At 35.5% G+C, this 13647-nt stretch overlaps 1 protein-coding gene across 3 annotated transcripts in view; it reads right to left on the bottom strand.

Moving 5' to 3' along the window:
• Positions 1 to 13647, bottom strand: part of LOC109083977 (rho GTPase-activating protein 27-like) — a 36580-nt gene that overhangs the window by 11678 nt on the left and 11255 nt on the right. Inside the window, exons 1-2 of one of the 3 annotated variants that reach the window (XM_042734985.1) lie at positions 6666 to 6923; positions 4745 to 4795 (exon numbers count right to left, since the gene is read on the bottom strand). The exons of 1 other annotated variant lie outside the window; for it this stretch is intronic. In XM_042734985.1, the coding sequence (XP_042590919.1) occupies positions 4745 to 4795; positions 6666 to 6740 (126 nt within the window). In that variant the 5' untranslated portion in view covers positions 6741 to 6923. Of the gene's footprint in view, positions 1 to 4744; positions 4796 to 6665; positions 6924 to 13647 lie in introns of those variants that run through there. One more of the 3 variants, XM_042734986.1, reaches the window with a different exon arrangement.

Genomic DNA, 13647 nt, shown 5'->3' with positions numbered 1-13647 from the left:
TTAAATGAAATAAAAAAAAAATCCAAAAAAAGCTAGTTACCAAAGCAAAAATTCCCACTTTCATTTAGATAAGTGCTTAAAAAAAAACTTTATAAAAGCTATATAGATAAATTAAGTAAAAGCTAATAAAATGGGGAAAAAATAAAACAATAACAGAAAATATTCAAATAAAATCTATTCAAAATATTAACAAAAACTATAATACTAAATAAATGATACAAAACACTGAAACACTGAAAATTAAAGTAATGATAATAATAATTGACCTTACACTGTCGTTGTACCAAGCTAAAACAAAATTATTAAAATACATTTTTTAATGAAAATATTTACTTTCAGGTTGACAGCACATAGACGAGTCACTAAATCAAAATTCAGTAAATGCATTATTAAAATTGAATTGAAAATATAAATTAAAAATAAATATAAACTGATTTATCTTTATACATATTAACCCGCAAGTTCTAAAGATACATGCTATAAAATATATATTTTGACACCCATGTTTACATACAATATCTGTTTTTCAAGACGATTACTAGATTTTATTTAAAATATATGTGATAAAATGTATAAAATATATGTGATTTTGTAAATACATGCACACACACACACACACACACACACACACACACACACACACACACACATATACATATAATATATATATATAAACAATACATTTATAAAATATCAGCTTCTGATATATTTCTATAAAATATATGTGATTTTTGTAAAAACATGCCACACACATACACACACTCACACACACACACACACACACACACACACACACACACACACACACACACACACACACACACACACACACACACACACACACACACATACATATACATATATATATATATATATATATATAAACAATACATTTATAAAATATCAGCTTCTTTGTTAAGGATAGTAAAATAAAATGTCAACTGGTCAGAAGGTAAAGATGAAGAAATATCAAATCATATCATATTATACGATCATGAAATGATAGAAATGGTGTGCTTTTGACTGAAGACACATGTGTAACTTGATTCAGATGACCTTTCACAGTGATACCGACCTTATGTAAACAGGTGAATGTGTGATTTATACAACAAGCAAAACAAACAGTGGATGGCGCGTCTGCTGTCACACCCTCCTCCCACAATCCTCCCCTATGCAAACTGAAGCATGCTCAGAGGGACTCTTCACATCACCAGCAAGAAAAACAAAACCAAACGCTCCCTAACCTGAGGAACATTCAACACCCACATCACTGTCAGCTGTGCTCTGGAAACACACTTACACTACGTTCAAACTAACAAGGTGATGCTGACTAGGCCTGAAGTCTCATGTGCCTGTTACAGAAAGAGAGCACTTCCTGTGTGCGCTGATCTCAGGAAACTGAACAAGAGTCGAGAGTAAAGAAGAAAACCACAAAGAGATAGCGCAACTTTTTCATCTTTTTTGTTTGTCCTGTTTCAGATGGCCAAAACCCCAGCAGATAAAGCTCACATGGTCCCACAGATGGACAGTGAATCACTAGTCAGTGTTTGTGATGCTGTATGTAGTGCTACTGCTGTGACGGACACTGAGGTGGTACTAAACCAGTGGTTAACGGACTGATCCTTACATCTTTATATGTGTTTTCATAATTTTTCTGTCTTTGCAATGTGGTTTAAGTGTACTGCTGAATGTTCTAACCAGCATTATGGAAAACAAATACATTTTTTAAAACTTGTATGTCAAGTATTTAAATATATTTAGATGATAAAGGTGCAATTTAGTGCATTTAAAATACATTTAAGTTAAATAAAATATCAAATAGCACACTACAGTTAAAATGATAATCAAATACTTTACATGTGTATTAGTATGTAAGCAACCACCTAACGGCCATCTATCTATAATAGAGAACATTATATATAGATCAGTGGCTAAAAACCAGTTTAAACACCTTAAAAACCACATAGCAACACTTTGGCATGGATAGTGACCACTGCACATCCTCATGAAAAAAGCGCACTTAAAGCGATAGTTCACCCAAAAATGAAAATGTAATGTTTATCTGCTTACCCCCAGGGCATCCAAGATGTGGGTGACTTTGTTTCTTCAGTAGAACACAAATTATGATTTTTAACTTCAGCCGTTGCAGTCTCTCAGCTGTACAATGCTTGTCAATGGTCACAGAATCAATTAGAGAAAAAAAAAAACATGCACAGAAAAATCCAGATTAAACCCTGCGGCTGTTTCTTGCACAGACCGATCGTTTTGTGTCTTTACACATCAATGTATCGTCACAAGCCGCAGGGTTTAATCTGAATTTTTCTGTGCATGTTTTTTTTTTCTCTCATAGATTCTGTGACGATTGACAAGCATTGTAGACTGAAAGCCTGCAACGGCTGAAGTTAAAAAATCATAATTTGTGTTCTACTGAATAAACAAAGTCACCTACATCTTGTATTGAATGGGGGTATGTATATTGAAGTAACATTTTATTTTTTGGGTGGGGTTTAGCTTTAATCATTTTGAATATGCACGTGTAGTGTACTTAGTCAACAACTGTATTTTTAAGAAACGGTTCTTGCATATATAATCAAAGTCAATTTAAGGAAAAAAAAATGTACATTAAGGCAAGTCATGTCACTCGGCGACCATCTTTGAAACGCCTCTCAGTCATGCAAGTGCAGCTCCTATCTCTTTGAATGGGGAAACATCAAATTCTCCAAAACTGGTCGCCAAGTTTACGATTACATTTCATATTTGAAATTACCAATGATATCTGACAACAACTGTATCATAAATGTTGTTTATTTTGCTCAAATAGTGTTAAAAAACCTTATTTCTCAGGCTAGATCAGCCGGTGCGCATGCGCAGTCATAGGCACACGTCTCAGAACGCTGACTGTTTCTATAGCAACCGGGACTTCTAACAGCAGCTGCAGTGATGCGCTGACTTTACCGATTAGCAATTGGCTCTTTTGCTCAGAAGGCGGGGCTTCATCCGATATAGCATTGCATTTTTCCCCATACAAAACTATAAGACTGACACGTCTTGGGTATTCTATAGTTTTTGATATAATACAGTGTTAATGAAATAAAAGGCTACTTAAAGGGATACTCCATCCCAAAATGAAAATTTTGTCATTAATCACTTACCCCCATGTTGTTCCAAACACGTAAAAGCTTCATTCGTCTTTGGAACACAATTTAAGATATTTTGGATGAAAACCGGGAGGCTTGTGACTGTCCTATATAATGCCAAGTAAAATACACTGTCGAGGACCAGAAAAGTATGAAAAGCATTGTCAGAATAGTCCATCTGCCATCAGTGGTTCAACTGTAACGTTATGAAGCGACGGAAATAATTTTTGTATGCAGATAAAACAAAAATAACAATTTTATTCAACAATTGTCTCTGTGTCTCTCCACATCAGGGTAGTGCCATTTTCGAGAATCTGAGCAGTACGCAGGCAGTGTACGCTCTTCTGTGTCAGTCACACCACAATGATACGTTTTCTATGTATATTTACGCTTTTGATTTGAAAGAAAACAGTGCATCCTTGTGGCACGGCTGACACAGAAGAGTGTACGCTGCCTGTATACTGCTCAGATTCTCCAAAATGGTGCTATGGTGATGTGGAGAGACACAGAGGAGACAAATTGTTGAATAAACTATTTTCGTCGCTTCATAACGTTACAGTTGAACCACTGATGGCAGATGGACTATTCTGACGATGCTTTTCATACTTTTCTGGTCCTTGACAGTGTATTTTACTTGGCAGTCAATGGGACAGTCTCAAGCCTCCCGGTTTTCATCCAAGATATCTTAAATTGTGTTCCAAAGATGAACAAAGCTTTTACGTGTTTGGAACGACATGGGGGTAAGTGATTAATGACAAAATTTTCATTTTGGGGTGGAGTATCCCTTTAAGTGATCTTAAAGAGAGTATTTCATAACACACTTAAATGCACTTTTAAAATGTGCACTTTGTAATAATTTTTAATTTTCATTTGTAAATCATGTTCTAATAATCTTTTGCTGCAATTTAAAGGAGTTCACTTATTTTGATGTTGGCTAACTGCTTAAGTCTCTATGATATTCTGGTATCTTAAGGCCGGAATACACTACATGATTATTGCCCAGATTTATCCCTGATTTATAGTGTTGAGAAGTCAATTCTAGTTGCCAAAAGTCATGGCCAGTCTGCAGATTTGGATTGACAGATTTCATAGAAAATCGCGTATAGTGTATGATGGCCACAGACTCTGATTTTTTAGCTTCAGACTTTGATTCTATCCAGCCATCCATTTCAAACATGTTTGATATTTTTAGCTGATTTTAGAAAATTTATTGTTTTCATTTGTCATGCAACAAGGTGCAAGTTTTTCAGAGTTTGTTGTGATTGGAACAACTTTTAAGTCTGCTAGTGTGTGATCTTCTTTTCAGCAAATAGCACAGTTTATGGTGTCATTCATATGCTTATGCATGTTGCAAAAGCATTTACAGACATTTACTATTTAGGGTTAGGGGTTTGTTCAAATACTTAATCGTTAATTGAAAATTAATAATAGGCTTTAGTTTGCTCTTAAGGTTCCTTTATCCACCAGTGCTCAACAGGGATTGCAAAATAGTTTTTCACCACCCAGTACATGATACGGAAGAACCCATGAAGTTCCCTGCACATGCATGTAGAGTGAAGATGGCTGTGGAATAGATGCTTATATGCTTACTGTGGTACTAAGCTCACCTTTAGCCTCGAGAGAGGCCTGTACAAGGACACACCTCTCCTGAGAAACATCTGTGAGAGAGAGAGACAGACACAAAGACAGAAAAAGATACAGAAGAGCAAGAGTGACAATTGAAGAACAACAACGGAAACAAAAGCTAGCGTGCCACCACGTCACATCCTGGGTCTATATTTACCAGTCTTTAGTGCAGACCAAGCCTTCTCTCAGCCACAAGGGCCAAAATGCATCAACTGACAGGAAGCAGCTTTATTACAATAATCATCACAAGCAATAGCTGCACAAATACACCCCCATTTAAAGCACTGAAGAAGAACTGAGTGATCAAGATAGGGAAGGTTCCCCCAAAATGAAAATTCAGTCAAAATGCTATTTACTCACCCAACATAAACCATACCTGTGCAAACTCATATGACTTTCTTTTTCTGTGGAATACGAAAGGAGAAGTGTTTAAATACTGGCCACTATTTTCCATGTTATGAAAGTGAATGGGGATCTGGGTAATTAGGGTAAAAATGAACTATCAATATGACCTATATTCTAAGTTTCAACAGCGTTGTGTAAATTAGTTAAGTTAAAAGTTGCAGTTGTCTTTTCTACTTTGTTGTGATACACTACAAGTAAATAATTTGGAATAATTAAGATTTTATTAAGTAAGCATTCTTTAAAATAAATATCCTTCATTTATTTGATTAAAAATACAGTAAAAACTGTAATATTATGGAATATTATAAAAAATTAAAAACACTGTTTTCTATTTGAATCTATTTTCAACCATAATTTATTCCTGTGATGCAAAGCTGAATTTTAACTCAATTTAACATTATCACTGTTGAATATAAATAGCTACCATCCAAAGTTTGGGTAAGTAAGAAATTACTACTTTTATTCGGCAAGGATGCATTAAATTGATCAAAAATGCCAGTGAAGACATTTATAATGTTACAAAATATTCAAATAAATGCTGTTCTATTGAACTTTCTCTTCAAAAAAGTATCCTAAAAAAAAAAAAGTTTCCACAAAAATAATAATCAGTTTTCCACATTGATAAGAACCATTATTAACTATTGAGCACTGATAATAACTGCTAATAATTGAGCACCATATCAGCATATTTGAATGATGTCAATTCAATCAATTCCCAATTTGGTCCACCTTTAATTGACCTTGGTAGCCTGGATCCCCATTCACTTTCATCCTACGAAAAAGAGCATCTTTAACATTCTTTAACATTTCACCTTTCGTGTCCACAGAAGTCATGCAGATTTCTAACAACATTAAGGGGAATGTTAATGATGACAGAACTTTCATTTTTAGCTGACCTATCCCTTTAAATCAGTTTAAAGCAAAGGGAGTGATGAAATCCCCAGCCTTAAATGTATGCCATCCTTTTGTGAGATAAATTTAGATGATCTCAATGCGCTGTCCAACAGAGACAGCCACACATAAGTCATTGTACAAGTAGGCTAACTGAGAGGAAAAAAGACAAAGAGGCAGTGGATGTATAGGGAGAAGTCTATAAAGCAGGTACTAGACACAGTATGCAGCTCATCACATTATGGAAGCTTGTTACGATTCTGACTGAGCAATTCAACAAAACTTCCTTTTTCTGATCAGAACTGCAGAGATGCTAAAGGTCTTGCAACTGCTGTGTTTAAAAGAGTTTTACAAAACTGGGCAACTTTACAGTGATAAACACTGGACCCTGATGATGTTTAACAAGAGCATTTGAGATATCTACGCTGGGGAGTGTCTCAACAGGAAGAAACCACATCCTAACTGAGAACAACACAACAGAAGCACACTTACAAGCAAAATCCAACTAATCAACTGTCAAGCCAATTCATTAATTTTTACACATCAAAGTGACAACAAAGAGCATTTCAGTGCTCAGAAACCCATTTTAATGGGTTGTGGACGTACCTGTGTGTCCAGAGAGAGAGGCATTGCGCTTTTGGGTCGGTGGTTGGTCCGAATCTTAGCGTAGAAATCCACCATGTCTGTGTTTAGATCAGTCAGTACAGCTGATCAGAAACAGTCAAACTCTAAGCGAGCATCATGGTGAACAAGCTGATCCTGATCGCACACACACACACTCATACAAACATATATGCCATCGGTGTCCGTAGCCGATATTGCCACTAATTAAAATCTGTCTTGAAGCGTTACTCTGCTAGAGTAAAAAGGGGGAGGGGGCAAATAAAGAGAACAGACGGATGGAGAGAGATGGAGGCAGATATGGCCATATGAATATGTGAAGATATGTAAAGAGACAATGGGTCAAAAAGTAAATGGTGTATAATTGCTTGATTTCAGGTACCTTTGCAAACATAAAAATCTTGTCACGTATTTTCAAGCCTGAATTGTTTACTTCCTCATTTTCCTCATCGAAACAGAACCTACGCTAGTCAAAGTCACTGAATTGAGTACATTTCCTCAGCTTCCTCAAACTTACACATTTTAATCGTAACACCTCTGACAGTCCCCCCAAAAAAGAAGTCAATAAACAATACAGGATTGCTTAGAGGTTGGTCTTTTAAAACTCAGTTTAAAGTGAAGATTAAAAACTTTAGTTATTTTCCTAAAGCATGTTCCTGGTCTTATTGATCATGAATCATTGGTGCATGTTATTCTAAAGAAATCTTTACCTTTCTTCAAAATTTATTAACTTGAAACAACTTTCCTTTCCCTATGACTTTGTAATAATTTCACGTAGCCTGCACGGGTGATTATGTGTCCAAATAGCCATTCAGTCGTTATTTTAGCAAACTGGCTCCATTCTGGTATGCAACGCCCACTCTTCATATTACAAACAATTCCCAATGGATTCAAGTCTCACTCTTTCACTTGTACATGTCATACTGTGTCAATGTGAATGTAAATCTATGTCAAATATGGAAGTAAAATGGGAAAATAACATCAATTTCTGACTCTGCTTTCTCTGGGATATTTAAATAGACATGATTCTTGATAAGTAGAGTTTATAGCTATAAAATAAATAGCGTATATGAGAAACAACAAGTTTATATTAGGATCTCTAACTTTTTATAGACTTGAGAGTAGACTTGTAGGTATCTTGAGATACTATTACACAGTAGTTTTTATAAATATTTTTAATTAGCTTTAATTTTTATATTTTTGGTTTTAATTTTAATTTAGTTTTAGTAATTTTGTCGTGCATCTTTTTTACTATTTACATTTTTATATATTTATTTATTTATTTAGGTTTAGTTTTTTCAGCACATAAAGTTAAATGAAAAGGAAAAATCTTGCCTTGGCAACTAGCTAAAATAATTTTATGTTATTTATATTTATTTCAGTTGACGTTTATAGTAACACTTTTTATGGTGTTAGTTTTAGTTTACTAAAATAAACCTGACTAGAGCACATTTCAAGACAATGATGAGGTCTCTTCTGATGTGTGAAATTACTGCAGAATTTTACTCAGGATAAAAATCAGAGAAGCAGGGGATTTCCAAGAGAGTTACAATAGATAACCTACTATAGAATTCTTTTCTATGCATTTTATTCTATACATTTTAATGTGTTTTAGAGTAAAAATTAAATCTGCGATGAAACTGAAATAGCAAAAGGTCTTGTCTACCATATTGTAATGTACATCTGAGTGTAATAACATGCATTTACAATAGATAGGGAGACTTTCCATTTCATGCCGACTTTAACTATATATTTTTAATTCAACACAAGTATACAAGCCTTAAAAAGCTGATGGACAGGTAAAACAACATGTATTTTAAATGCCATGATGTGGTGGCACGATAAAGAGCAGAGGACAAGGGTCACTGTGTTGAGCTGAGCAACATTTCAACTGTGGATGTTTACCGATGTTTAAAGCAGGAAATATGTTTAGGATATGCAGGGGAAATTACTCAACTATTGTACATCCAAGCAGTCAGACAAGCAAGGCAACAGCTTCCTTGTCTGAAATCCAATCTTTGCAAATTTGAAATAACACTGTTTTCCCTGACTGTGGTTGGGAAGACACAGAGATCCAACAGTTTGGATATCACACCTATGATCAAACTCTTTTTTCCTCCTTCTAATGATGGACGTGGGTAAGTGACAAAGGCATATACAGTTCCTGGAACAAGCCTAAAGTAAAAATGCTCCAGCCTGTTTTAGGGATTACTATTCACAAGAAGTTTTGTTATTCAAATCTTTAGCGTGGCAGCCTACAGCAACATGACCTGAATATTACCAAGTCGAGCTAAATAAAAGCTCGTCTAGAACTTTCATTTAGAACTCATCTAGAAACATTAGCAAGGTGCCCATTAGACACCAAAAATAAGCAGGAATGACATGAGTTAATGTGTAACGCAATGTCCTGTACTATTTATAACACTCTGCAGTTTCACTTTTTACCCTGAGGGAATCCTTGCTTTTGACTGACATCAGCTAAGAGTTTCTCTCCTTAAGCATCAATGGTATGAAATCCACTGTGCAGACAGAGGAATGTGAACAAAAGTCCGGTCCTTTGTAAACAAACACACTTTCTCAGGTGCTGTACCGCCCATGAGATTACCACCGATACGCTGTTAAAATCAGGGTGTAGACAAAACTAGGAGCAATAGGTAACATTTTCCAGGTTTAAGTCACAGTCTGCATGACTTGTTGTACTTCTGGTCAGATGATTTATCCGAAAAAAAGAAAAGAATAATTCAGAAGGCTTGTATAACTATCCTTTGTTCATTATTTACTGCAAACAGATAATGCCATGCGTGTCATATTTTTTAAATTCTGTGGTGCTGGGAAAACTTTTTTGCTTGAATTCCAACCAGCAGATACAGCCAGTCATTTAACTAATTTGGGGGTGGGGCTATCTGTTTGGGGGAGTGGTCAGGAAAACCAGTTTGGACACAGTCATTACAGCAGTTACTGCATATAGAATTATGACATGCAAAGATGTAATACTCAACAATAATGACTAATGGTTTCTGTGCCATTGTCTCTTTTTGCATGGCAGTAAAGGAAACCATTTGCCTTCCTGAGTCAGCCTGAACTTAATGCTGCCTCACATACATCAGACTAATATAAATAAATAGTAGTTTTCTAGTTGTAAATTGGACATGAACGACCTCAAAATTCAGACTTGGCCGGGCCATAAACCTTGAACATGCCAGAGGAGTAAACAATTGCGTTACTGACTGTTCATTTTTATTTGTTTTCCCACAACATCACAACATTTACATATATAAATAACAATTTGATGCATATTGTTTGTATTTTACACACTGAGAATAGCATTTATTTGACAAAGATCACCAGAATTGTCAACAAGCTTACTATCTACATATGTGAATGTATACACAAAATGCCTGTAATGTTTATATGGGACACTATATTTTATTGAAAATCTGTTAGATAGTAACGAAATCTGTCACTGGGGTGGTACCCTTTCTTATTAGGTACTTATTAAGCTACACATGTATTCTTTAAAGTATTAATATGTAACATTAAGATACATATATTAATTTTTTTAGGGGTAAATAAGGTACAAAAGTACACCTTTTTGCCCCAGTTACAATGTTCACATCTTGTATCTGAGAATGTTTGACTAAATATCTTCAATACATTTTGGCTTTAATAAGATTTCCCCGAGAATTTGGCAAGAATGAACTCGGTCCTTTGTGATTCCTATTTTATCTGACAACAAACCACTTGAATAAAACAAACACGTAATTACGACTTCAGAAGTGGAAAGTAGGAAATTTCCAAAAGCATGTGAAGGCAGCAAAATTACATACAAATAATGTGACTGTAGCCATTATGTAGAAAATAATATACAGTCTACTGTGCATATTTGGAAGCATATATTTGGAAATGCGAAAGTCCTTTAGAAACGTTTCATCAGATTATTGTACATCAAACATCATCTGATTCTAAATGACACTGAAAGGATGGCTAAAGTGCAACAGGATGTTACACAGAAACATCACTTCTGTCTAACATGTCGATAGCCAAGGTATTTATAGCTATAATGAATTCAGAAAGAAGTGATTGTAGGGTGCACAGAGGGGACGGCATGCTGCTGATTACTTAACCAAATTACTTATTAACAAGTGAAATAGAGGCTGCAGAATCAGCGGCTTGAACTCCTCTTTTCTCTCTCACACACACATTTTTACAGAGGGACCATTCAGGGGAATTTTTAGATAGGGATCATTGTTGGGTCACAGGTGATGGCCTGGAATCCTGGATTACTTCATTGAAAACTAAAAGTCTAAGAGCTTATAGCACACTGCAGCCATTATCTGCCCATCATCACTCAGGTACCTTTTCTTCCCCTCTCTCATAAATATGTGCACATTTACATTCTGTAGCAAATGCAAAAACCTTAAGCATTTAAACTCAACAAGAATAATGAACGTGTTTTTGCTAATTAAAAACTCATCACCACAATTCTAGATTGTTTTGGTGATTAACTAAGCCGCTGTGCTCCGGGTAGTTTCTACTGGGGTTGCTGGCATGTCTTTATGATATTTTTAGTCCCTCCTTCAATGCTATTTTTTTTAGTCTGCTTTTTTTGTTGTTGACCAGACGAGAATCTTTAGTGCAAACGGCAGCATGGCAAACTAAAAGTGTGTTACCATGATCTTGTTTCAGTTTCACATCCTGTTCTAAGAAGAGTGGAAAAAACACTACTAGTGAGGTGACTGGAAGTTCAACATTTATTACAGTGGGTACCATTCCTTTATTATAAGGATTAAAAAAAAAATCTATATAATTCACAAGTAACACTTTCTAGCCAACTGACCCTTCACAAAAACCCACCCTCCTTAGTTACTGTTGCTAGGTCCGACAAGCCATGCCGCTCTCACACTACAGATCATGTTCTCACACAGTGAAAAATACTGACAGACAAGACAGAGCAGGTTACTTCTGGTATGAAACAAAGTCTCAGCCTTCAAATTGTGTCATTTGGTAATAAATTCAAACAATAAATACCATTTTGCGGGTCATATGACGCTGCTAAAAAGAACATTATTTTGTGTATTTGGTGTAATAAAATGTGTTTATGCGGTTTAAGGTTAAAAAACACATTATTTTCCATATAATGTACATTATTGTTTCTCCTCTGTGCCCCGCCTTTCTGAAACACGTCGATTTTTACAAATCTCATCGGTCTGAAAAGCGAGGTGTGCTCTGATTGGACAGCTATCCAGTGCATTGTGATTGGCCGAATGCCTCAAGCATGTGACGGAAATGTTATGCCCCTTAACATACCGTGACGCAGTCTCCTGGAATGACCAGGCAAATCCAATAAACCTATTACAAACTAGGCATTTGTTGCATCCAGTGGGGACATAATTACTGATTATAATGACCTATACTGTCTTTTTACGCGTTGTTGCATATCGTGCCGCGTAAACATAAAACCACATCTGCATTTCTGATCGGAGAAACGATAAACAAGCGCTACTCTACTGCTCAAAACTAACGTTTGAATCATCAGTGACAAATCCTTTAAATATGTAACGTTAAACATATTTACAGGCTGTCAGTCAAAAGCACCAGACTGTCCTTGCAAAGGTGGAATTGCCCCACTTTATAGAAAAAGCCTTTGTGCACAGACGCATTGTAGACTACTGGTTTAGAAAACAGTCCTCGTCCTCCGTAAAATGCGCTGCATCTGAACATTTGGGTTGAACTGTTCTGGAAAAGTGTTGTAAATACAACTTAACCACTGATTTCTAGTTGTGTTCATTGTTTCGTTTTCACAATGAAACACACAGCGTCTCCACAACATGGCAGCGGCAGCAACAGCGAGAATCAAAGTTATGCCTTCTTTATTTGCGTGAACATTTGGGCGGCGTTATGCAAATCTCCCCACATAGTGACGTAGAGATGTGGGGGCGTGTTAGAACGAGCCGTTTTAGTTTGGTGCGGTTGACCCTTAAGTTTTATAAAGAATATCTCTTTGGATTTGAGATTTTAGTCTTTGCAACTTTACAGATCTTCTTTATGCACCAAGAGCTTGTATCACTCCAAAGAGAAAGGAAAAATTTAAATCGAATCATATGACCCCTTTAATGTGTCGTGACAGATCGCTGTAGTGCCTCAGTTCAAGCGGACCTTGTGAACCGATCATCTTTTTATATTACTTAAAGCACAAAATAAACATGAATGAACATCAGAAGCTATTTTATTTCAACCACGGAAAGACATCAATCCACACAATTTTTCAAGTTTAAGTCCACCGAAGGTAATCTACTCTCCTGTCTGATTTGTTTGTCAGACAAGATGGTGGATTCGGTAGCGGCGTTACAATTGCTCAGATTGCTTGTCAATCAAGCTCTTCGCAAAGGGTCAATTAAACATTGCTGTGCATGACTAGTTTTTTTTTCTATAGACTTCTTAAATTACCTGATATTCCCAGACAATCAAGGTTTTTAAAACCTCACTGGTTCTTCTGTGATGACATCATGACATTTAGTCATGTGACACACAAGAGCCAATGAAGTTTCATATTATTGATGTGGGCTCTGTCGATATTTTCAATTTGATTTGGGAATTAACTTTGGATTACTTTTACGCTTCTTTCCTGAAACTGCTGAAAAAAAAAAAAAACATCTGAAAGATTCTTCACTTTTGGATTGGATTTAATTCTCCAATAGCAAAAACAGAAACTTCCCCTATTCACACCTGGAATCCCACAGAATGTACAAACATGCCCAGTGCAAAAGAGAACCGAGAACCCTTGAGTGCTGTTGAGGAAGTTTATGTGTGTTATTTTTAGCCTTTTGAAACTTCTTTCCATAAGCAGTGAAGCTGATAATATAATATAATATAATATAATATAATATAATATAATATAATATAATATAATTTAATATATTATATATTATAATTATTTTATATTATTGATATAATAATAAAGTACTGG

This window comes from Cyprinus carpio, chromosome B12 (genome assembly GCF_018340385.1).
Source record: "Cyprinus carpio isolate SPL01 chromosome B12, ASM1834038v1, whole genome shotgun sequence".
In the NCBI taxonomy this organism is placed as follows: Eukaryota; Metazoa; Chordata; class Actinopteri; order Cypriniformes; family Cyprinidae; genus Cyprinus; species Cyprinus carpio.
The sequence above is the reverse complement of the archived record's forward strand: the minus strand, read 5'-3'. Positions and strand labels throughout refer to the sequence as shown.